The following is a 24,500-nucleotide window of genomic DNA, read 5'->3' as shown; positions in this document are numbered from 1 at the left end:
ATGTTTTAATCGTTGCTGTGGGTACGACATCGTCAATGCACTTTCTAATGAACTCGCTCCCCGAATCAGCATATTCGTCAATGTTGTTGTTGGACGCAATGCGGAACATATTCCAATCCGCGTGATCGAAGCAGTCTTGAAGCGTGGAATCAGATTGGTCGGACAAGCATTGAACAGACCTGAGCGAGGGATCTTGTTGTTGTAGTTTCTGTTTGTAGGCTGGAAGCAACAAATTGGAGTCGTGGTCAGCTTTTCCGAAAGGAGGGCGGGGGAGGGCCTTATATGCGTCGTCGTAACAATGATCCAAGGTTTTACCAGCCCTGGTAGCACAATCGATATGCTGATAGAATTTAGGGAGTTTTGTTTTCAGATTGGCCTTGTTAAAATCCCCAGCTACAATGAATGCAGCCACAGGGTGTGTGGTTTCCAGTTTACAAAGAGTCAGATAAAGTTGGTTCAGGGCCATCGTTGTGTCTGCTTGGGGGGGGGGGATATATACGGCTGTGATTATAATCGAAGAGAATTTCCTTGGTAGATAATGCGGTCGACATTTGATTGTGAGGAGTTCTAGATCAGGTGAACAGAATGACTTGAGTTCCTGTATGTTGTTATGATCACACCACGTCTCGTTAATCATAAGGCATACCCCCCCGCCCCTCTTCTTACCAGAAAGATGTATGTTTCTGTCGGCGCGATGCGTGAAGAAACCAGCTGGCTGCACCGACTCTGTTAGCGTCTCTTGAGTTAGCCATGTTTCCGTGAAGCAGAGAACGTTACAATCTCTGATGTCCCTCTGGAATGTTACCCGTGCTCGGATTTCATCAACCTTATTGTCAAGAGACTGGACCTTGGCGAGTAGTATGCTAGGGAGTGGAGCGCGATGTGCCCGTCTCCGAAGCCTGACCAGGAGACCGCTACGTTTGCCCCTTTTACGGCGTCGCATAGGGTCGCCGGCTGGGATCAGATCCGTTGTATTGGGTGGAAGGCAAAACACTGGATCCGTTTCGGGAAAGTCATATTCCTGGTTGGAACGATGGTGAGTTGACGTTGCTCTTATATTCAGTAGTTCCTCCCGACTGTATGTAATGAAACCTAAGATTACCTGGGATACCAATGTAAGGAATAACACATAAAAAGATTGATTCTATACTTCGTTTGACATGTTTCTACGAACTGTAATATGACTTTTCGTCTGAACTTTCGCATGGACTTGCCCGAGCAAAAAGGAGGTTTTTGCACATAAATGATGGACTTTATGGAACAAATCAAAAATGTATTGTGGAACTGGGATTCCTGGGAGTGCATTCTGATAAAGATCATCAAAGATAAGTGAATATTTATAATGCTATTCTGACATCTGACTCCTCAACATGGAGGATATCTTCATGGCTTGTTTGGGCTCTGAGCGCTGTACTCAGATTATAGCATGGTGTGCTTTTTCCGTAAAGTTTTTTTGAAATCTGACACAGTGGTTGCATTAAGGAGAGGTTTATCTAAAGTTCCATGTACAATACTTGTATCTTTTATCAATGTTTATTATGAGTATTTCTGTAAATTGATGTGGCTCTGCAAATTTAACGGATGTTTTGGAGGCAAAACATTACTGAACATAACGCGCCAATGTAAACTGAGGTTTTTGGATATAAATATGAACTTTATCGAACAAAACATACATGTATTGTGTAACATGAAGTCCTATGAGTGTCATCTGATGAAGATCATCAAAGGTTAGTGATTAATTTTATCTCTATTTCTGCTTTTTGTGACTCCTCTCTTTGGCTGGAAAAATGGCTGTGTTTTTCTGTGAATAGGTGCTGACCTAACAATGATATGTTGTGCTTTCGTCGTAAAGCCTTTTTGAAATCGGACACTGTGGTGGGATTAACAACACGTTTATATTTAAAATGGTGTAAAATACTTGTATGTCTAAGGAATTTTAATTATGAGATTTCTGTTGTTTTGAATTCAGCATCCCAGAGTCACCTCTTCACTGTTGACGTTGAGACTGGTGTTTTCAGGTACTATTTAATGAAGCTATTTAATGTACTTGCTCAGTTGTGCACCGGGGCCTCCCACTCCTCTTTCTATTCTGGTTAGTGCTAGTTTGCGCTGTTCTGTGAAGGGAGTAGTACACAGCGCTGTACGAGATCTTCAGTTTCTTGGAAATTTCTCGCATGGAATAGCCTTCATTTCTCAGAACAAGAATAGACTGATGAGATTCAGAAGAAAGTTAATTGTTTCTAGCCATTTTGAGCTTGTAAATCAAACCCACAAATGCTGATGCGCTAGATACTCAACTAGTCTAAAGAAGGCCAGTTGTATTGCTTCTTTAATCATTACAACAGTTTTCAGCTGTGCTGACATATTTGCAAAATGCTTTTCTAATGATCAATTAGCCTTTTAAAATGATAAACTTGGATTAGCTAACACAATGTGCCATTGGAACACAGGAGTGATGGATGCTGATAATGGGCCTATGTACACCCATGTAGATATTCCATTTTAAAAATCTTCCGTTTCCAGCTACAATAGTCATTCACAACATTAACAATGTCTACACTGTATTTCTGATCAATTTGAGGTCCTTTTAAATGGACAAAAAAAATTGCTATTCTTTCAAAAACAAGGACATTTCTAAGTGACCCCAAACTTTTGAACGGTAGTGTATGTGTATATATAGTACCAGTCAAAAGTTTGGACACACGTACTCATTCAAGGGTTTTTCTTTATTTTTAATATTTTCTACATTGTAGAATAATAGTGAAGACATCAAAACTATTACATAACACATATGGAATCATGTAGTAACCAAAAAAGTGTTAAACAAATCAAAATATATTTTACATTTGAGATTCTTCAAAGTAGCCACCCTCTGCCTTGATGACAGCTTTGCCCGCTCTTGGCATTCTCTCAACCAGCTTTGAGGTAGTCACCTGGAATGCAACTCAAAACATCAACTGTTCAGAGGAGATTACGTGAATCAGGCCTTCATGGTCAAATTGCTGCAAAGAAACCACTACTTAAGAACACCAATAAAAACACGAGACTTGCTTGGGCCAAGAAACATAAGCAATGGACATTAGACTGGGTGAAATCTGTCCTTTGGTCTGATGAGTCCAAATTTGAGATTTTTGGTGTCCTAATTAAAGATGTTTTGTTCCAACCGCCGTGTCTTTGAGACGCAGAGTTGGTGAACGGATGATCTCGCATGTGTGGTTCCCACCGTGAAGCATGGAGGAGGTGGTGTGATGGTGTGGGGGTACTTTGCTTGTAACACTGTTGGTGATTTATTTAGAATTCAAGGCACACTTAACCAGCATAGCTACCACAGCATTCTGCAGCGATATGCCATCCCATCTGGTTTGTGCTTAGTGGGACTACCATTTGTTTTTCAACAGGACAATGACTGAAAACACACCTCCAGGCTGTGTAAGGGCTATTTGACCAAAAAGGAGAGTGATGGAGTGCTGCATCAGATGACCTGGCCTCCACAATCACCCGACCTCAACCCAATTTAGATGTTTTGGGATGAAAAGTAGCCAACAAGTGCTCAGCATATGTGGTAACTCCTTCAATGTGTTATATGTGTTATTTCATAGTTCTGATGTCTTCATTATTATTCTACAATGTAGAAAATGGTACAAATAAAGAAAAACCCTTGAATGAGTAGGTGTGTCCAAACTTTTGACTGGTACTGTATAAATATATATATTTACAAAAATATATATGTGGGATTGGAAGTAATGCAGACAATTACATTGATGGAAGCTACAATCTATCTGCAATATTAAAGCTGATCTACCCCCGAAAAAAATAAATAATGATAATAACATTGTACAATGCAAGTGTGCAAAGCTCTTAGGGACTTACCCATAAAGACTCACAGCTGTAATCACTGCCAAAGGTGATTCTAACATGTATTGACTCAGGGGTGTGAATACTTATGTCAATTAAATATTGATGTATTTTTTTTTCAATGCATTTGCAAAAAAAATCGAAAAACCCATTTTCACTTTGTTGTTATGGGATATTGTGTGTAGATGGGTGACAGAAACAAATCTATTTAATCCATTTTGAGCCCAGGCTGTAACACAACAAAATGTGGATTAAGTCAAAGGGTATGAATACTTTCTGAAGGCACTGTAAGTGACCCCCCCCCCCCCCCACCCCCAATAAATCTCACACCATGAATTGTTTTGTTGGGTGGGTGAATTGAGGCTTGTAGAAGAACACAGATACATACATTTAGGCATACTAAAACACACCACACACAAGGGAGGGGATTTTCCTCTTTACTAAAACCTTTCACTGTTTGAAATGACCTAGAGGCAGATGTTCTGCAATATAAAGCTGTTAGACCAGATTCAATTTAGTTCAACATTCTATACCTCTCTCCTTCAGTTTGTATAGCCCTACTCCACTACGTAGGAAAAGAGGGTAAATGAATTAATTAATTGAAACATATTTTATTTTCTATGACCAAGAGAGATTGCTTTATTCATCTCCCTTTTTCCTCCTGCCTCTACCTACCTTCTGTAGCTTTTGAAATTGTTGAAGATGATGACAGATTCAAGGGTCTTTAGCGGGAAACAGAGCACTTGAGATTTTTCTGAGGGTGTAGTAGATGGGAGACCCCTGAGGAGAGCTCACCTGATAGAGCCCTGAGAGGTGCCTCATCAAAATACCCCTTTTACCACATAAACCAGACAATGAGCGCAGGGAGATGATTCTAGGGGCTTGTGCTCAACAGGCACCGGTGACAACAGAACCCTTTATAATCTCATGACAAAAGCCAAAAGGCATCATCCTATTAACCAGTGTGCCTGTGCGCTAATATGAGTAACTGCCCAGGAGCCTTCACAGGGCTCAGTGCTATTAAAGGGGGTCTAAAACAGCCAGCGGGAACCTAGGGCCCATTCACCTTTCATCTGCCATGCTGTTGTTTGGCCCACTATAGCGGAGGCCGACTCAAGATGTTAGTGATCTAATTATGGTGCTTGTGAGAAACACCCGCCAAAATTTGAGCATCTTCTCCCTTTTCTTTCTTTCTTTCTTTCCGATTTCAAATCTCAGGATTATTTTTTCATTCTTCGTCAGTGGCTTCAGTGCCTTGTGCACCCATAAATCGATTATTGGCAAATATGTCCATTTTTCGTAGAAGTTTACTCATCCTTACCCCCTGTTGCACCTCTTTCTTATCTTTTCTTTTCATGGAGGGAATATTCAATGAGCAGTCCGAGCCTGAAAAGCAAGCCGCCGCCGAGAGTCCCGGCTCCACAATTTTTTTTAGGATTTCTCATTTAGTTGTCTTTATGCTGCTAGCGCCATGTGGTCCTTGAAGGTGTTGAAAACATGGGAAGCGCCGGAGGGATCAGAGCGGCCTCATTAGCATCGGCCCAGAATTGGAGTGGCCGGGGCTGTATGGCGAGGTCTACTCCTCCGTTGGGTCCGAGACAGCCGCCAGTGGTGCGCCTTGCCTTCGTCCCTCATTGTGCTTTTGTGTCCTTTCAAGTAATTTTTTTGTCATGTCGTCCGGGTTGTTTTCCTAAGACTCGAGGTTGCCAAAAGGATCATGGGAAAAAAAACAATAACATCATTGCCTTCCTGTACTTTGACCACGTTCTAAATGAGAAATTCCTTGGGTTTTGTTTCTAAATGATTAAAGAAGTCCCTTTCAGTGAATGCTTGTGGCTCCTCTTCACGCCATTTTGCAATATATGGGCCTATAGCCTAATGTGTATCATAAAGAGAAGCCAAGATCAGTCAAAATTGCCAACGGTGCAAGATGGACAAGGTCTATTCCATTATCCATTATATTCCATTATTAGACAAAATATGAGGCAAGTTTGCAGGCAAAGCAAGAAATGTGAGAAGCCGTGTTAACATAGGCCTACACGTGCAAATATACAAACCTACCTTCGAATAGCTTGACAGAACTCGTATTTATTTAACGCAGACAGCACATTTACGTCAATATTTATGAGGGAGATAGGACTATAGAGGGGTTACATTGCCAAGCATCGTTTCGTTAACCTTTTCCAGTTGTGGTGAAATGTGAAATGGATAAAGGTCTCAGTGGAAGGGTTTATCTACTAAATCCTGGTGGTTGGCCCAGCTATCTTGGACAATGACCCCAAAGAATGTCAACAGCTCATTTCCACAAGAGCTGGAGGGAGTTATAATCTGCTGCTGCTGCTCAAAAGCCCATATCTCAAACACAGATTTTTTTTTAAACGCCCTGGTATCGTTATGCAGGCCATCTCCATCTCCTCTCCCTTTGACAATCTGCATTTGAATGAAATGAATAAATTATTATTACAATAATGTTTCAGCAATGTTTACAGCAAATCAAATAAATAGGATTCCTAGCATCAGAACTGCTGTCCCCTGAACGCCATTACAAAACACATGCCACCACCGCCATCAGAGAGAAAGTGCACAGAGGACGGAGGGATGAGGCAAATCCAAAAAAAACACTTAAAAATTGTCATTAGTGTCGAGCAACATCCTTTCATTAGCGAGTTTATCAGAGCAACCAGCCATAGGAGGGAGGTTCATGCACCCTTGAGCACAAAGACTCAAGTTGTTCTACATTTACAGAATCATTTAACTTATTTTAATTATTCTTTAAATTACAATTGCAAATAAAGTCGCCGCCTGTGGTTATGCATGGCCTGGAAAAAGAGCAACATTTTTAATGATTACTTTCCTCGTTCCTAACTAATCTCTGAGGGGGAAAGAAATGAATGAAAAAGGGGCGATATTCTCTGTCTGCACTTTAGTGGAGAGGCCATCAGTCGTCAGCTACACGGACTGCTCAGGACCAGATGTTGCAGAACTGACCAACAATTGGGCCTAAAATAGAGGGAGTGTGGGGGGAAGGGAGAAGGCTCGAATAAATTAATTGCTAATTTCTCCGTCTTTGATGGAATTAGGCTCACTCCTTTCCCCCATGTGCTGTGTGAATGTCCATGCGTTAAACGTTTTTTCTTCTTCTCCCCCTCTGCTTTCTTGACGGTTAAGGGCCACCCAGAGGAGAGCGAGTGATGCAAAACCGAGGAGTAATCCCTCTGTTTATCTCGGCTTCGAGGCTCGGCCCCAACCCTGCCTCTATTATCCCACGGATTTAAGGCAAACTTTCATTTATTGGCTGGTCTCAGTTTTCTATCCAACTCTGTTGCCTGAGCTCGGGATCCCCCCCCAGCCCCCTATTCCAATGTGAATGGATTTGCATCGAGCAACAATGCATGTTGCCGGGGCACTGATTAGTCAACGGTAGGACGGCGCTCCTTGTATGCGTTGTTTGCCCCGGCACACATGGCTATGGAAGAATGTTGGGCTCCGGGGGGGAAGAAGCAGCACCTGCATGACATAACTAGGCCCGGCCAGCCACCAGATCAGGCCTCCCTCTGCCTCAGCCAACCAGATGCAGCAGGAGTTTGGAAACGTTGGCTAGATTGATACCAATAGTGATTAAGTATACTTAATGCAATACTGTCTAAAAGCCTCTGATCACTACTGGCTAATGACTATAGACTACATTTGTCAATATCTAGCAAACAAATACGTATTCAAAGCAATTCTACTACTACAACCAATTTGAGTTTAGCTCACACATATTCCTCAGAAAGGTGGTTCTACTGATGCTCATCTGGCCGTGGCTTGTGAGAGGGTCCATGGGAGAGTGTATTGGTGACGGTGGCCATATGTTGTGTAGGGCCCTTGGTGGTGAGACTGCAGACTATTGACTCAGCAGTGCTCCAGATGAGTGCTGACAGAACGGCAGGGAACGCAATGTAAAGATAGGCCTGCAGAGACCTGAATGAAAAGCCTCTTCACCTGCAGGTAAATAAGACTCAGACCACCCATCCCCACACCCAAACAAACAGGCCTTATCGCTCTCCTAGCACAGGCCATGCACTTCCCATCGCACTCCAGATGCACAGACAGAGTAAAAGAGAACGATGGAAACGAGTGGAGGAGAAAGAGAGAAGTGAACGAGAGGAGGACGAAGACGACATGAAAAGAGGAGCGAAAACAGAGGTGAAAAGACATTAAGGAAAAGAGCAAGAAAGCGAGAGAGAGAGAGAGAGAGAGAGAGAGAGAACCAAGCAGAGCAGTGGAAAGAAATAGCTAGTCAGTCAGTTCTACTACAGTCTGTTGACAGTACCAATTTAATTTGCATAATTGGCTCCGCCTCCCCCATTAGCACCGGGCTGTTTGGCTCCCCAGGGCATGTGTTAGAACAAATTTGAGCAGTGTCATATTGCACGCGTTTCAGCAGGGCCGACAGGGTTAGCCTCACATTAGCTTAATGAATGAATCTGCCCGGGCTAATGGCTGCGCTAACACCATTAGTCTACGGCAAAGCATCTGGAGAAAGAATTCCAACAGGGAGTTTTTTTCCCCTCTCCATCTCCTTTCATTTTTTAAAGATAGCTAGGGGAAGGCAAAAGCTCTTCCCAACATACAAGAGGGTAATTTCCTTTCCTATTACCTTATCTCTTATGTAATGTGCTGGTTTAACTGGTATTAGCTGCTTGTTGTTGCATCACCATGGGCCCTGGCTCGAAAGGCAAGAACCCGGTGCTATACTTATCAAATATGGGGGGGAAGGCAAACACCTCAAATAAAAAAAACTTGAATGTTAACTGTTAAATAGAAGTAATGAATATAGCTTAGCATTAGGCCTGCTCATCAAGAATAGCCTTACTCATTCAATGACATTTGTGTGGTTGTAAAATTGCAAAACAAAAATGTGAATATGTTTACAAGAAAACAATCAATTGCATTTCCTATTAATTCCAATGTTGCTCATCAATTGAATTACAATTCCTGGCATCTGGATGTCTATCAGCCAAAATAGACTCCAGGCTAAAGGACATAACTACTTAAGGAATGGAATGGCTAGTTTAGCAAGTCAATGAAGTGGCATCATTAGCAGGCTCCCAGTCTTTGACCGTTAACTGATATGAGCGTCTTAGATCAGTTCACATGTCAATGGACCACATACATCCAATTCAATTACACTGTCAGGATATAATTTGTAAACTAAATGATGGTCAATTAGGCAAAGTTACCCTGTCCTCCCTCACCTAATGATTGGCTTCTTCTAGTTTAGATGTGGCAGAATTTGTAATCTTTCCCCAAAAAACATTGAGGAAACTAATGTGGATTAAATGAATGGACTATTGAGAATAGGCAAACAGTATCGCCTTTCAATTGATTAAAATGAGGGTGCTAATGGGTTCGTCAATACACATGGATTGGTCATCAAGCACATCAATGCTATGGGGGGGAAATGTTAGCCTATTTATTTTTGATTCCAACTTTTTGGGGGAGAGGCATGAACAAAATGCTCTGGATTGTTGTTAACAGCGATCTTTTGCCAAACACATTTGATAGACATTGAAAACCCCACTATGAAATTCCTACCTATGACAATATGGTCAATTCTGAAGAAGATGCTGCAAGATTAAAAGGAGAAGAATCCTGCCACAATATTTCCATTAAGCTGATAATACAATGAGTGCCAATCACTGTCCTATTTTTGGCAATGTGCTGTTGCCATGCCAAATTTCACCAGCTTATTGCTGACATCAATATTCAGCAGCTGAAGAAAGCGTCACAGGCAATGCAAGGTCCTTATGATAAGGGTTGGCTGGCTTGCTATATCAAAATATCAATATCATTTTCCTCAGTGGGCTCTATCGCTTCTAAGCACCTCCAACATACCCGCCCCCACCACCACCACCTGCCCCCGTACGCTACAAATCCCTCCCAGTCCCATCCCCTCCAGCTCCCCTCCCATTCCACCGAACCAATGCTTTTTATCTGCAGATTTTCAGACAATGCCTGGAGGATCCCGTTGCCTAATCTTCTCTATCCCCCATCCCTTTATCCCACTGTTAAAGAATGTTTGAAAAGGGTAACACCGAAACTAAAAAAAGAAGAGAGAAAAAAAAATCACAACATCTGTGGAAAATGGGGTGGGGAGGATGGATAGGTGGGGGGGGGGGGATGGGTGGAGAATTTGCAAATAAACAAATAAAACGGCTTTCGTTCTAGATCATATAATTTGCGTATTGCATTCCGTGTGAAATGGTGTAGTTTGTGCGTCAGCCAAACAATGTTAAAGTAATACCAAAAATAACAAACCCTACTGATCTTACTAAATGTCATTCCAGTGAACATAAAACATGCAAATGTTACAAGGAGAAATATAAAACATACTTCTTCATACTTCTACAGTTATATTAACACGTCTATATGTTCATCTCTATTGTTGTCTGTATGTATGATTTTTTTCCTTCTAATTTTAAGAAATTCACATTTAGATATTGGTATCTCCTAACAAAACATGGTAAAATCATCAGACAAAATAAGCATCTATAAATATTCTGTAATTTCATCTACACATTTCCTGTTGAGGAGTTATTAAACATCCTAAAAAATTATTCCAAAAAAGCTCCCCAAAAATGTTAGTATTGTATATTTTTTTAAATGGTGACACAGATAAGTTAATACAAAACAAATCAACTGAAAATCCCAGGCAGTCCAAAATGTCAAATATCTAGTTAATGCCCAAATAAACAAGAAGCTATGTCAGCCCTGCACTTCACATCACAGACCTTCTCCCACTCACAACTTGGAAGAGTATTATGTTTAAAACACTTTATTCCTCCCTTACTTCGGATAGATTATACTAGTTATCCCATTAAAGTTTAGTAAAAATGCCATTCTTGTGTCTTTAAGCTCTTGCATAGGAGGTCAATAAGACTAGCCTCCGCTTACAAGACTGGCCTGGGTGTAATCTGTGCCGAACTTACATTAATTAAATGGTAAGCTTCTTTAGCAATACGTTCCTAAAGGAACTTGGCTGATAATATACTTAAAGCGGGTGCGGGCTGTTTGTTTCAGAGCCAGCAGACATTTAGCCATGCGTCTCACGTACGGCGACTTAAACCTTGGGCTAAAACCAGGGACTTGACAATGAGCACGCCGGCTGGCACAATAAGTGCATTTTCAACTTATCAAAGCAAAACATATTTGTGCTCAATGTATGTATTTTTGTCTCATGTCGTTGTTATTTTACATCAAATTCACAGTTTAAATTGTGAGAATTAATGCAAAAAAACACAATTTAACTAAATAAGGATAGAAAGTAAAACCTGAGAGTCATCTAGGAAACTTTTAAGTTGAGGGCTTGAGTAAAATAAAGAGTATAAGTGTTGTATTTTAATGCATATAGAGGTTAGAACATCTCCGTCTACCATGAAAGGATTGCTGTGTGTGTGTTTCAGTAATAAAAAATACAATCCCCCAAATCTGGCATTTAGCAAATTCAACCATTGTTTTGTTATCACAATTATGAATTCCTCTAATAGTATTATTTCCCAGTGTTATTTTCCTGTAACCCCTGATGAAAGACTAACAAGTTAATTAAATATGCTGGCTGCTCTGAGCTCTCTGGTGAGCATCGTTAAGGCACTACTGTAATTAACGGTAGTTAGAAAGGGAATTCCCCAACCAACGATTAGGAAACTATTACCAATTACTATTTAATATGGAGGACAACAAAAGCAGCCACAATAACCTTAAAGGGCAATTGTGGAAAAACCTACTTAATTATGTAAAGTAGGATATTAAATCACTCAATTTAGCCCTGAATCAAAAACCTAATTCCTTCATCTTTGTTTATATTATATTCATGCAGGCAGAGAAATATGCTTAACTATGATACACAACTTTGTTTTAGCATAACTACACCTGAATTGTCATGGATAGAGGAAAGACCCTAAATAAAAGTCTGACTTTCTTCTAAGACGAGTCTCTGTTCCAAGCCCACTCCCCATGGCAGTACCCCCTGCCTGCTCTCTCTCCAAAGAGCCTCCACTCCCCTGCGGTCTATCAAATATCACCCCTCACAAATCAATTTTACACATGATCGCCCCCTCCCTCCCTCCCTCACTCCTCCTGCTACCCCGCCTGTCGGCCCCTCCCCACTAATTAAGTGGCGAAATTAGCATATATATGATATCAATGGTAAACATCACTTGGCTGGTAATTCACAAACGCTCCTGGATAATGGGAGGGTTGAACACCTATTAACCCTGTGCCAACAGCAGGTAGGGAAATTCCCTAACCTTGCTATATCTCCCCGAAGAGATACTAAGGATGGCTCCTAGGATCTGGCATAGCATTGGCTGTAATGATTTAAATGATGCAGTGTGTCTTGACGTAATTGAACACTGTCATGTAAATTCGGTAGTTGAACTGAATCAATTCCAATTGTTCTACTATGGTTTTTGAAAACAACAAACCACATTAAAGCAGCTGCAATTGTTTCGTTTTAAGGACGAACATTGATAACTCTCACACAGACACACCAATGTGTTTAGATAGTAAATCACGTTGGGGCTAGGGTGCGTGACTAATGAGGCGAGCTGCTGTGCGACACAGGCAGTTATCAGGCCCTACTGCAACCTACAACATAACAACAGCCGTGGCCCTTAGCATAGGAACAATCACCAATAGAGGGCGGAGGGGGGTTCTCCCCAAGCTCCATTCTCTTGCCTCCAGGGGCATCGGGATGCCCATTCCTCCTAGGGACAGGGAAGCTGTTTATCCTCCTCCTTTAGCCCAAAAACCCCACAAAGAAACATTCAAGGCCCTAAGACTTTGCATAGAATTGGGCTGTGTATCTCGGGGGAGAGGGAACTACAGTACATATAAATAGAACTCCATCAACATGGTGACAAAAAACAGCGACAAAAACAGCTGGCAAATTAATTCTCAATTTGTCCTTATTTAGAGCACATAGAGAGATACAGAGAGAGAGAGCGAGAGAGAGACTTCGATCTTGAGCCTGCTGGGATTTGACAGCGAAAAAATATTCTACATTTAAAATCAATTAACTGGCGGCCTGTCCTGACTCCGTGCCCCCACACACAATCCTGGGGGCATCTTCAACCAAATCCTCCCTTTCCAAAAAGGTCACGGTCAACACGACTGCTCCACGAGCTGCACCAAGGAGCGGGATTAGGCCTTGTTCCTGGGCTTTGCTGCTCTTTAATCTAAAACCATAATATACACTGCAACCTTCCCTGGCAGTCAGTTGCTCATCGGCATAGGAGATAAACCTCTGGCTCAAGCGCTCGGGTGTCAGAGGCCACTCAAATAGATGGTATTTGTTTAAATTCCCCCAAGCCCTCTGGAGGCCTAATGATGCAAACACCACAGAGTAGTGCAGAAATCTGAGGGGGTTAAGAATGTCCCGTGTCCACACAGGAACAGGCGTGAATCATATCACTCAGGGGTGCCTCTTGAAATGAAATGCGCAGTCTTCAATTGGAGGTATTGAATATCATTCAGAGGGGATCATGAAGACCATGCATATGATACTGATAGTCATCTGTTGATTGGGTGGAAAATGGGTTGACTGGTCACAAGGGTCCAAGATTCGTGGATGATGGGAGGGAGAGTTAAAGACATCATCAGCTGGGTCAGCTGGATCCGCAGGAAGTGATGCAAACATTCCAGAACAATCAACAGAATAATCCAAGTGGCTAGTAGGTGATAATAACAGGAAAGTTGTGTCCCAATTCGTCCAATCCAAGGCACTTAAAAGGATGGTAAAACTGAAATAAGGTTCTACCTTTTATTAGACTTATCTTAGGTGTTGTCCAGACAGTCAGCAATCCGGAAAATACTTTTGGCATCAATGGTAACTGCAGATGTCATCCAGTTCCACAGGATTGTAGTAGTTGGTGGTCCAACACTGGTCCAATCCAAGAGTATAAACAGGTTCAAAACTGGCCCTTAGAGCAGACTGCGCTAACAAAAAGAGCAGAGTGTGGATGCCGGCTGTGTAGTGGCAGGCAGCTTGGCAGAGCAGTGTGTAAACGGTGATTGATGAGCAGTTAATGATGAGCATCCACCATGTTGGAGTCTGAGGTAGAATGGTCAGGGGTTACCGAGGTCACTGGTGAGGGCTCCCCAGTCAAAGAGCTCGTTCAGGACAACCAATAACAACTAATTAACAAGCTGATACTGTCAGTCAATGCGTCTCTATTTCAATGAGAAGGAGGACAGAAACAACGTAAAAAAATGTAGCTCTTGAGAAATCATTTTCTCTGCTTTCTCTCATTACAGCCACATGTTTGTGATGTACTGAGGGAATATTATCACGGATAGTGACAGTCAAAACAACACTAATCGCAAATACGGAAAACAAGAGCGAGATGGTAAAAATAAAACATGATTGGGGAAACGGGCCAAGTCTCCAAGCTGAATGTTAAACAGGGCTGGTCATGGTTATGAAGATTGGTCGTTCTTCTGTACCACCGGTTTGGTTTGGTCATGGGCGAAGTGTCGTTAATCCCTTTCTGTGTGAGTCGAGGGATTCCCACTTTGCCTTAACGTGGTAAACAAATATGGCCGACAAGAAATTCAATAAACATGCCCAGGGTGCGTTTGGGAGGAAGGGGGTCATTCATTCCACAAACCAAAAGGTTGTTCATTCAGCACAAGGACTGCTGTTGAGAAAGGCCCTCTTGACTTACCGTACTCTTATTAAGGTCTTCCATAAAATAGCAACTGCTGACAGAAAGTTATCTTTGTCAAACATCCCAAGAACTTCACATGAACAAAGACAAAGACAATCGCACAGACCAATGAATGCACACTAAATACAGAACTTTAGGAACATAGTACACAGGAGCATTATATTATATACGTAAGACAGTCCTTCAATTAATCTTGCCGGTAAGACCTAACATTTAGATGTGATGTGATTAATAGCCATGCAAATACTGTATAAGAAATATGTTCACATAGAACACTTACCGGTCATTTAAAGCTGCAATATGTTACTTTTTGGGCGATCCAACCAAATTCACATAGAAATGTGTTTATAGATATGTCATTCACATTGAAAGCAAGTATAAAAATAAAAATAAATTTAAAAAAATAAAGTCTAAGAAGCTTGTATATCTTTTCTACATTTCTAGACTTCCCGTTCTTAAATTTTATTTTTGCTTACTTTGGTTTTGTACACCAGCTTCAAACAGCTGAAAATACAATATTTTGGTTATCAACAATTTAGTTTAGATGAGTTTAGATGGTACAATGATTCTCTACACTATACTTGCTTGTTTAGTCACATCAACTGAAATTAGGCAAACTATTTGAATTTTTGCAACCAGGAAATGGACTATGCAGGAATCGCTCCGCCACATTAAATGTTCTTAATTTTCCTTTTTTTACATGTTGCTACATTGTCCTTACAATAGTAGTTGACCAGTGGGGATTGACACACACCATTCTCTTTCTCGGTGACTTTCCAGAAACCACAGCGGAGGAGGGGGGCTTTGGAACCTCGTTGAAATCCAAAGCAATTTAGCTCTATCTTTTTAGAGCTTAACAATACAAGCACAGAAAACTAATTAGGTACATTTTGTCCATTTCCATGTTAATGTTTTGTTTGTTGCCCATTGTTTGGCAACACAATGGGCCCAGATGCTAATGAGGGAGTCCCAATAACAGGGGCCTAATGGGCTGGCCGCTCATGGCCATTAGTCCAGAGGCACTGGTGGTGCAACCCTCCCCTCGGGGAGCGACGGATGCATTTTAAGGCCTAGCTGGGGCTTAACGAAGGGCAGGTTACAACGCACAAAGAGAGAGAAACCCAACCGTCAACAAACCCCTCTGTCTTGTGGAGGCCTGAATGACACTAGTTCATCTTTCGCTGATCAGATAGGAGTGATTGTGCATTTGTGTTGGTGCATGAGTGCGAGTGTGTGTGAGAGAGATAGAGGGTGTGTGTGTGTGTGTGTGTGCACATGACAGATAGTGTGGGGAGTCTGCTTGTGCATTAATTCTCACTTATCACCACTTCCTTTCAACGCATACATACACGTCACCTGTTCTCACCAGGTCTAAGACGAATGGCAAACAAGAGCAAAGCCTATTGCAAACAAGCGATTTATGGACAGTAGGCCTGAAATGACACTTACCCGAGCAGTCTTCTTGTCACTGTGTGTGACTGTGCCATCGACAACCCTGCAACAACAAAAATAAGTGCAAATATCGCTCTGAGATCAACATCTAAAGCATTTAGAATTTGAAATGCTAATACATGTTTCGCCTGCAGTTAAGAACAGGTAGAATGATAATAGTGCTAAAGATTTGTGTCCGTATATAGAAGTGTCACTCAATGTAAATATACGGCACATCTTTAAAGAGAGAAAAAAAAACGGCTATGAAAAATAGCCAACCTCTTATCCCTCTGAGCCTTTTGAAGCGCGTATTGTCATGGAGTCGAGCCGGAGTGCATGTTTCCCATTGGTAACGTAGCCCCGGCGCGGCTGTCGAGGTGTCAGCTTTAAAAATGCGAAGCCTCCTGTGAAGCTAATAAGGTGCTAATCCCGGGCCGCCGCTCCCCCCTCCGGGCCACGGGGGCGCGGTGAACACCGAGGGTGAGGCACGGGGAGAAGGAGACGAGCCGCCGCTTATCGCTGCTCTCCAGACAGTGGCCCCAGATCAATGCACGTGCGGCGCGATCAATGCATCTGATAAGGAATTAAGACGGGAAAATAAACTGTACATGTTATCGGGGAACTCGGTACACGGCCTAATTATGATGCGGCGTGTGTGTGTGCCGATGATACGGCGGCGGGACGGTGGTGGGGGTGGTGATGGTGGGGTGGGATGAGGCTGGAGGGGTTACAGGGGGGCTGGGGGTAGACAACATGGAGGCAAATGGTGGAGGGTGGTTGTGCATTCATGATGCACACTTCATGAGGAACAGAACAAACGTTTTATAGAGGGAAGACAATTTGTAATGTCACACGAGGGAAGACTGAGTCCCTCAATATAGAAATCTGACAAGAATGAACGGTGTTCTATGGAGTAGAGCAAATTCAGTCAACAATGTACCAAATGAGCTTTGGACACAACCCCCAAAATAACGCAAAGAGACGCAATGTGGGGAGAAATTGACGGGGTGAAGAAAAAGAAAAACAGACGTCATCACGCTTCATCAGACGTCAACACACCAGGAGAGGTCAAAGTGAAAAACAAAAAGCGTTCCAATGTTCGTCCCTGTAGTTTCCGCAGTGGTGCTCCCTGCCAGGGCTGAGGGAAACAGGAGGCGCATGTGACGGCTTGATCAGCAGAGCCCGCGGTTCGGTCGAGGGAGCAGCCTCTCTCTCCGACAGCAGGCTCTCCATTTGGAGGGACCCTTTGATCTCCCATCAAGCCAATTCAGGAACATCAACTGACGGGGCGGCATGAAACACCCCGATGCCCAGGCCCCGATGAGTCCCCCGCACAAACTATGTGCTTTCATTTAGGCCAGATTCCTCAACAGAGAGGAGGGAGGGCACAAAGCCGAAACCTACCTCTAGCATGCTGAGAAAGACAAGAGTGGGTGAGAGTGACAGAATATTAGATAGTACAGCTTCTTAAAATGCACTACTTAAGGAGAGAAATTGCTTGACTGCCTTTGAGAGGGAAGGAGGATAATAGGGTCCTTGGTGTGTTTGTTTGTGCCGAGGACCGACCGGTGTGTGATGACCGGGGAGGTCTGCCGGCCCTAATTGGCCTGTTTAAATATGAATTTCCAGCAAGCATGACACACCAATAGAAATGAGTTGGGGTTCTCTCTCTCTCTCCTTTTCATCATTACCTTATTACAACCAACCGTCCCAATTAGGACTATTGAGGGGCTGGCGATAATACTGTAACCAACCAAGCAGACACCTCAGGATGAACACATCATTGGAAGAGAGTTAAAAGTTCACGTAAAGTCTTGATGTCCTGGGGAAAAGTTCAGGTAACCACACATGTCAAATCACGTCCTCAGGAAGAGAATGCAATAATCCCATTGAAGTCATCTGCAGCAGGTGACAATACCTCGTGGTCTCAGAGGAGCAGAGGAGAAGAACCAAAGGCCAGGTGTCAATTTGTTTTCAAACGTTTCTTCCAGAAAAAGACAAGAAAATGCTGTGTTCAAACGTAGGCAGGGCAAAGGGAGTGGGTACCACACTTCAAAGGGTTTCTCACTACCCCCTCTCCCCATTCCCCTCTCTCTGACATCGAGGACGCTGTCAACTTTGACAAGTCACCATTCTGCCAATAGGTTAAGGGGTGGAGTTGGGTGCGTCTGTCTGTGTGAGTGCGTCTGAGTGTGTGTGGGGGGAGGGTTGTCATCGGTAAAAATCAAACGGAGACCCAATTAAACTAATTCTAACATGCCAGTGATCACGAGGAGGAGGCTCACCTGGACTCTCCCCTCCCTCCCTCCCTCTCCTTGCTTGCGCATGCCTTTGCCTCCCTGACTCCCAGGCCTAATTGCCCAGGCCAAAAGCCTTGGGAATCTGCCGCTCCGATGTGCTAACAGCCCTTCAGCACCGAGGGCAAATTCCCACTCGGGCCAATTCTCCACGGTGATTTCAGCCTCATCTTTAATGAGACAATTTACGAAATCAAAGGCGCTACTTGGGACCAGCGGCGTGCGGAAAAAGTTCCATTACTTTTCCATTTACTTTGTTTTCCAGCTGTGACAACCAGCGACAAGATGCAATATCTTCAAAAAAAGTGCAGGGGAATCGAAGATAGGGTCCCCATTCGTCACTTTAAACAACGGTCTGCTAATTACCCATTTTCTCAGAGCAGGGGGTCCTGACATTGCATGGGGGTCTAGACTTTGGTGTCCGTATAGATTATTGAGCCCACCTACGAGGAGCGGCTGCAGAAAAGTACAAAACAATTAACGCTATTGCGCCACTATCAAAGGCTGCTCGGAGAAACTCTAGGGCCATACATGGATGGAGAGAGATGGGGGGGGATGAGAAATTAGTGTAGTCACATCAAAAGGGAAAGGCACAGGAGTCCGGTTGAGGACAATGGGCCACAATTACCATGGCACATGACAAGCACATGGCAGGGGCGACCCCCTCACTGCTCCTGATTGATACACAGAGGGCCAAGAGCCCGCTCTGGAGGGAGGGGCTGACAGATGCTCTTTGTGCTGGCCGTCTCAACATCATGGACCATACCGAACATACAGTACTATTTTTATGGAGTAACGTTGCAGTTTGACCATAGGATAGTAGACTACATGCCTACAATGCCTGACAGCAATGATTGCCCATAAAGTTGATTGAATTGAATACTGTCCTGTATGTGCTTTATTGCAGTTTGTTCAATGTAGAGAGCACTTTTTCTATGGTAATTTTGAATATTGCAGAAACCTGTGTTAACGTCACTGCAATGTCTTATTTCTGATTATAAACTGTGTGGTTCGAGCCCTGAATGCTGATTGGCTGACAACCGTGGTATATCACGGGTATGAAAAAAACATATATTTTTACTGCTCTAATTACGTTGATAACCAGTTTCTAATAAACTAGGCAAAAAAAGAAACTTCCCTTTTTCAGGACCCTGTCTTTCAAAGATAATTTGTAAAAATTTAAATAACTTCACAGATCTTCATTGTAAAGGGTTTAAACACTGTTTCCCATGCTTGTTCAATGGTTTGGTGCTGTTAGTGTCAAAAGACACTAACAGCTTACAGATGTTAGGCAATTAAGGTCACAGTTATGAAAACTTAGGACACTAAAGTGGCCTTTCTACTGACTCTGAAAAAAAACAAAAGAAAGATGCCCAGGGTCCCTGCTCATCTGCGTGAACGTGTCTTAGGCATGCTGCAAGGAGGCATGAGGACTGCAGATGTGGCCAGGGCAATAAATTGCAATGTCCGTACTGTGAGATGCCTAAGACAGCGCTAGAGGGAGACAGGACGCACAGCAGATCCTCCTCGCAGTGGCAGACCACATGTAACAACACCTGCACAGGATCGGTACATCCGAACATCACACCTGCGGGACAGGTACAGGATGGCAACAACAACTGCCCGAGTTACACCAGGAACGCACAATCCCTCCATCAGTGCTCAGATTGTCCACAATAGGCTGAGAGAGGCTGGACTGAGGGCTTGTGGGCCTGTTGTAAGGCAGGTCCTCACCAGACATCACCGGCAACAATGTCGCGTATGGGCACAAACCCACCGTCGCTGGACCAGACAGGACTGGCAAAAAGTGCTCTTCACTGACGAGTAGCGGTTTTATCTCACCAGGGGTGATGGTCGGATTCGCGTTTATCGTCGAACGAATGAGCGTTACACTGAGGCCTGTACTCTGGAGCGGGATCGATTTGGAGTTGGAGGGTCCGTCATGGTCTGGGGCGGTGTGTCACAGCATCATCGGACTGAGCTTGTTGTCATTGCAGGCAATCTCAACGCTGTGTGTTAAGGGGAAGACATCCTCCTCCCTCATGTGGTACCCTTCCTGCAGGCTCATCCTGACATGACCCTCCAGCATGACAATGACACCAGCCATACTGCTCGTTCTGTGCATGATTTCCTGCAAGACAGGAATGTCTGTGTTCTGCCATGGCCAGCGAAGAGCCCGGATCTCAATCCCATTGAGCACGTCTGGGACCTGTTGGATCGGAGGATGAGGGCTAGGGCCATTCCCCCCAGAAATGTCCGGGAACTTGCAGGTGCCTTGGTGGAAGAGTGGGGTAACATCTCACAGCAAGAACTGGCAAATCTGGTGCAGTCCATGAGGAGGAGATGCACTGCAATACTTAATGAAGCTGGTGGCCACACCAGATACTGACTGTTACTTTGATTTTGACCCCCCCTTTGTTCCATTATTCCATTTCTGTTAGTCACATGTCTGTGGAACTTGTTCAGTTTATGTCTCAGTTGTTGAATCTTGTTATGTTCATACAAATATTTACACATGCTAAGTTTGCTGAAAATAAACACAGTTGACAGTGAGAGGACTTTTCTTTTTTTGCTGAGTTTAGCAATAAGGCACCTCGGGGGTTTGTGGTTGTATGGCCAATATACCATGGCTAAGGGCTGTATCCAGGCACTCTGCATTGCATTGTGCTTAAGAACAGCCCTTAGCCGTGGTAATATTGGCCATATACCACACACCCCTGTACCTTATTGCTTAATTAAGGCACTGACATTCTAACTCCTTGAAAACATCATCACATTCATTTAACAGTAATAAACACTGAGTATTGCCCTGCAGGCGTGCTTAGTCTAAAGAGCTAACACTTCAATGGAATAATGTGGCTTATGAGAACATATGGGTCCTCATAATGAGGGGGTCATATGTTCAAACCAGCGTATTTCCACGGATAATGTCAAACACGCTATTAATGACATGTTGCTTTGAAGCTTTATCAAGGCTTGGATTAGAGGATGGTTGTATCGGAGATCAGCGCGTCTAAGCCTGGTGAAAGAGAGACAGACGCCGAGAGAAAAAGGCTGAGGGTGATGTGACGCTCTTTCACTGGGAGCTAGGATTCTGCAGTGTAATCTTGTTATGCCATACAAATGTCTACTACGCTCTGGCTTCCTAAAACCAAAACGTGTAGCTACGCACATGAAAATGCACAGACACACACATATACGCACGTACACACGTTATAGGCCTACACACATGTGCGCGCACACATACACACACACACAAAACACCGACATCAGCAATAAGATACTAGTGCACATTAATAATAGAGTGGGGAGGAGAGAGGTAATTGACCAAAATGTAATCTTGATCATAAATAGCAGCGAATGCTGCTCATCTCCCTCTGTCACTGATATGAGAAGCTTACATCAACAGCTTAGGGATATCAAAGCATCCATTTTAAAGCTGCTGGCTAATGCCCCCTGTTGGTCACCCAAAGTCATTATTTTAGAGGTGACAAAATGTCAAGAGAGAATGTCATGAATGGAGGTGGTCCAGCAATCGTCCTGTCCAGTGACGAGTCATCATTTACTGAGATGGGGCAGTGAGGGAAAGTGACTTGGGGGCGAGGGAGATAAATGAGAGAAAGGTCCAATAGAACAAGTATCATACGGCTCAGTTTCCCAGAGCCAGGTTGAGCCTAGTCCTTCATTATTTAGACATTATTCTCAACGTCTGTCTTCTATCTAAATAGAAGGTACTGATTTGGAGCATTCGGTGGCTAAGTGGACAGGTCGCCCTTGAGGAAAATGAAACCACGTAAGAGGATGTTAAATTGCAGTTAATTAGTCAATAGACCTGATACAGTAAATCTGTCATATTGGACCATATGGGAATCAAACTCAATAGCAATGCTGATGGCAGATGAGGAACCCTGAACTGGGGAAAGGGGGTGCAGGAGTTTCAAGAGAAAATGCAACATATGGTCTTTGGTATGACAGATATTACTGTTTCTCTTCCTTTGGATCCCACCCTTTTACTATGTGCATGGGAGGGGGTTGAAAGTCGACCCCTGAAGGTTACATCCTTGACAGAAAACGTATGACCTAAAGTAAAGTCACCTTTATGCTTGGGTGGGTAAGATTTACATATTTGACACAATACTTTTTAAGCTACAGATTGAGAGTCCATATTTAGGATTATTCTCTTGAAATTGTACACCAACACATTGAATACAACCCTTTCCATGTCTTATCATTGCACTTAAATAATGTATATTATTCCATTATGGAAACCATATTTGAATTGTAAATATATTCCACTATTATTTCATTTCTGTATTTAATTAGTTAATACTCTCCACACGTAAGCTTATATAGCATGTGGCAGCCTCTGGAGAAGATGACCTTATCATCGTAGTGTTTATGGATCACTGGGCCGGTGGCCTTTATATCTGCTATTGAATTATGGGAAATTCATTATTTTTATTGAAGGTGCGGCTTCCAAATCCAATAAGAGCGTCAGCACTCCTCTGCCACACGATGATGTATGTTATAGGCCTACATTTTACAAACGGACACAGTGTGCATAGCAGCAGCGGCATCCAAGTTTGATCCGTTGCTGTTCTCCAATGCCACAAATAGTTTAAAACGTGTGACAACACATATGATATCTTCAATTATACACATAGTGCTGAAATGGTTATAGCTGTGACCAATTTACCACATATAGCAAATGAAGTATCAAAAGACAATGTGTGGTGTAATGTAATGGATAAACACAGCCAAAGACGTTTCTTTAAGGAGCCTTATGTAAAGAGAGCAAAAGTCATTGTCCACTGCAATGTCATGAAGAAGAAGCTTAAAGGAAAGGTATAGGCCTGAAACCAAACCATTATGGAGGATACAACCGAACCAGTATAGCTGCCTTCTCCATTCACTCACAAGACAAAAACTGATTCATGCAAGTTTAAGTTCGGTCCGGGTCTTCTTTACCAGAGAGAGAAAGAGATATCGAGAAAGAGCACTGGCTGTAATTTAATTAAAATGTGATAGTGAGCACTTCATGAGGAGGATAAAGCCTCTTGGGTTAAAGGTGCAGTGTGTATGTTCCTCTGGATGTCTCTGGCCTGAGGAGCTGGATTGATCTTTGGTGGTGGGTTGCAGAAGAAGGCCTGCCTCCCCTGGGCTTAAGGGCCACACACCTGTGTGTGCGTCGGGGCCGGATAAGCCCAGATTAAGCTAAAGTTACCCGCTCTCTCTCCGCAATGTCATTCAAAACCTCAACGGCAACCATGCCGGGGACAAAGCGCCTTTTGGGCCGTCCTAATAAACGCCATTAGCTTTGAGACATCAAACATGAAGGATTATGGGATTTTCAGGAAGGGAAAAAAAGATGGAGGGTCCATGGGACTCCCTCACTCAAGCGCCCTTTTCTCTCGAGAGATTACAATACAATTTGTTTTCCTTTTTCCGCCATTTTGTACATCCCTCCTCTTTTGCGGATTCCAAAAAAAACCGTACAGTAATCCCCTGCAGATGAAACTAAGGACCCACCAAAAAGGAAGATTACACAGGGCTTTGTAAAGCGTTCCTATACCGATGTGCGTGGGTATTGGGGTGATTTTTAAGCACTTAACACAAGAACTGTGTAAGTAAGCACACACACACATACACTGATACACACAGAAGAGAAATCTGTTGTTCTTCTGTATCCACTTCTTACACTACTTCTGTTTACTGAAAACAGACGCTTAGAAATATGAAGACCGCAGAAATAAAACCCACGGACACTGAAGTCAAGAAGTGGATTCAGAAGGGGGATTAAGCTGAAAACTTATGTTGAATGACAAGAAGTGCCACGTCAATCTGACATGCCCTGCTTCTCTCCATTTGCACAAGGAGAGACAAAACCCACTGTGTTGAAGGGCTCTTTCATTCCCTAAGCCTGGGAATTTCTCTTTGTAGAGTAGCGGGTGGTTTAGCTGGTATAGGTCGAGGAAAAAGGAGGATTTATCTATATATTTATCATTCTTTCTTCCCACTCCTTCCTCCAAGTGGTTTGTGGAACATCATTTTCTTATCAGTCCAAGTCCAGAGAGGTGAAAAGATGTCAATATCCGTCAAACTAAAAAGCCCACAATTCTGTAGCCTATAGCAGTGGATACCACAACACAAAGAACTAAGAAACCACAACCACAATTCTGTAGTAGCAGTGGAACAATTCCTTTCC

General features: G+C 43.1%; 1 protein-coding gene across 2 annotated transcripts in view; it reads right to left on the bottom strand.

Moving 5' to 3' along the window:
• The window catches only part of LOC129839377 (homeobox protein OTX1 B-like), a 52,664-nt gene extending 36,005 nt beyond the window's left edge, over positions 1-16,659 (bottom strand). Inside the window, exons 1-2 of one of the 2 annotated variants that reach the window (XM_055906782.1) lie at positions 16,278-16,659; positions 16,017-16,062 (exon numbers count right to left, since the gene is read on the bottom strand). In XM_055906782.1, coding sequence (XP_055762757.1) covers positions 16,017-16,054 — 38 coding nt within the window. In that variant the 5' untranslated portion in view covers positions 16,055-16,062; positions 16,278-16,659. The remainder of the gene's footprint in view (positions 1-16,016; positions 16,063-16,277) is intronic. The other variant, XM_055906783.1, reaches the window with a different exon arrangement.
• Positions 16,660-24,500: the final 7,841 nt, after the last annotated feature.

The sequence above is a fragment of the Salvelinus fontinalis genome, chromosome 40, assembly GCF_029448725.1.
Source record: "Salvelinus fontinalis isolate EN_2023a chromosome 40, ASM2944872v1, whole genome shotgun sequence".
NCBI lineage: Eukaryota > Metazoa > Chordata > Actinopteri > Salmoniformes > Salmonidae > Salvelinus > Salvelinus fontinalis.
This window is presented reverse-complemented; position numbering and strand designations above follow the sequence as displayed.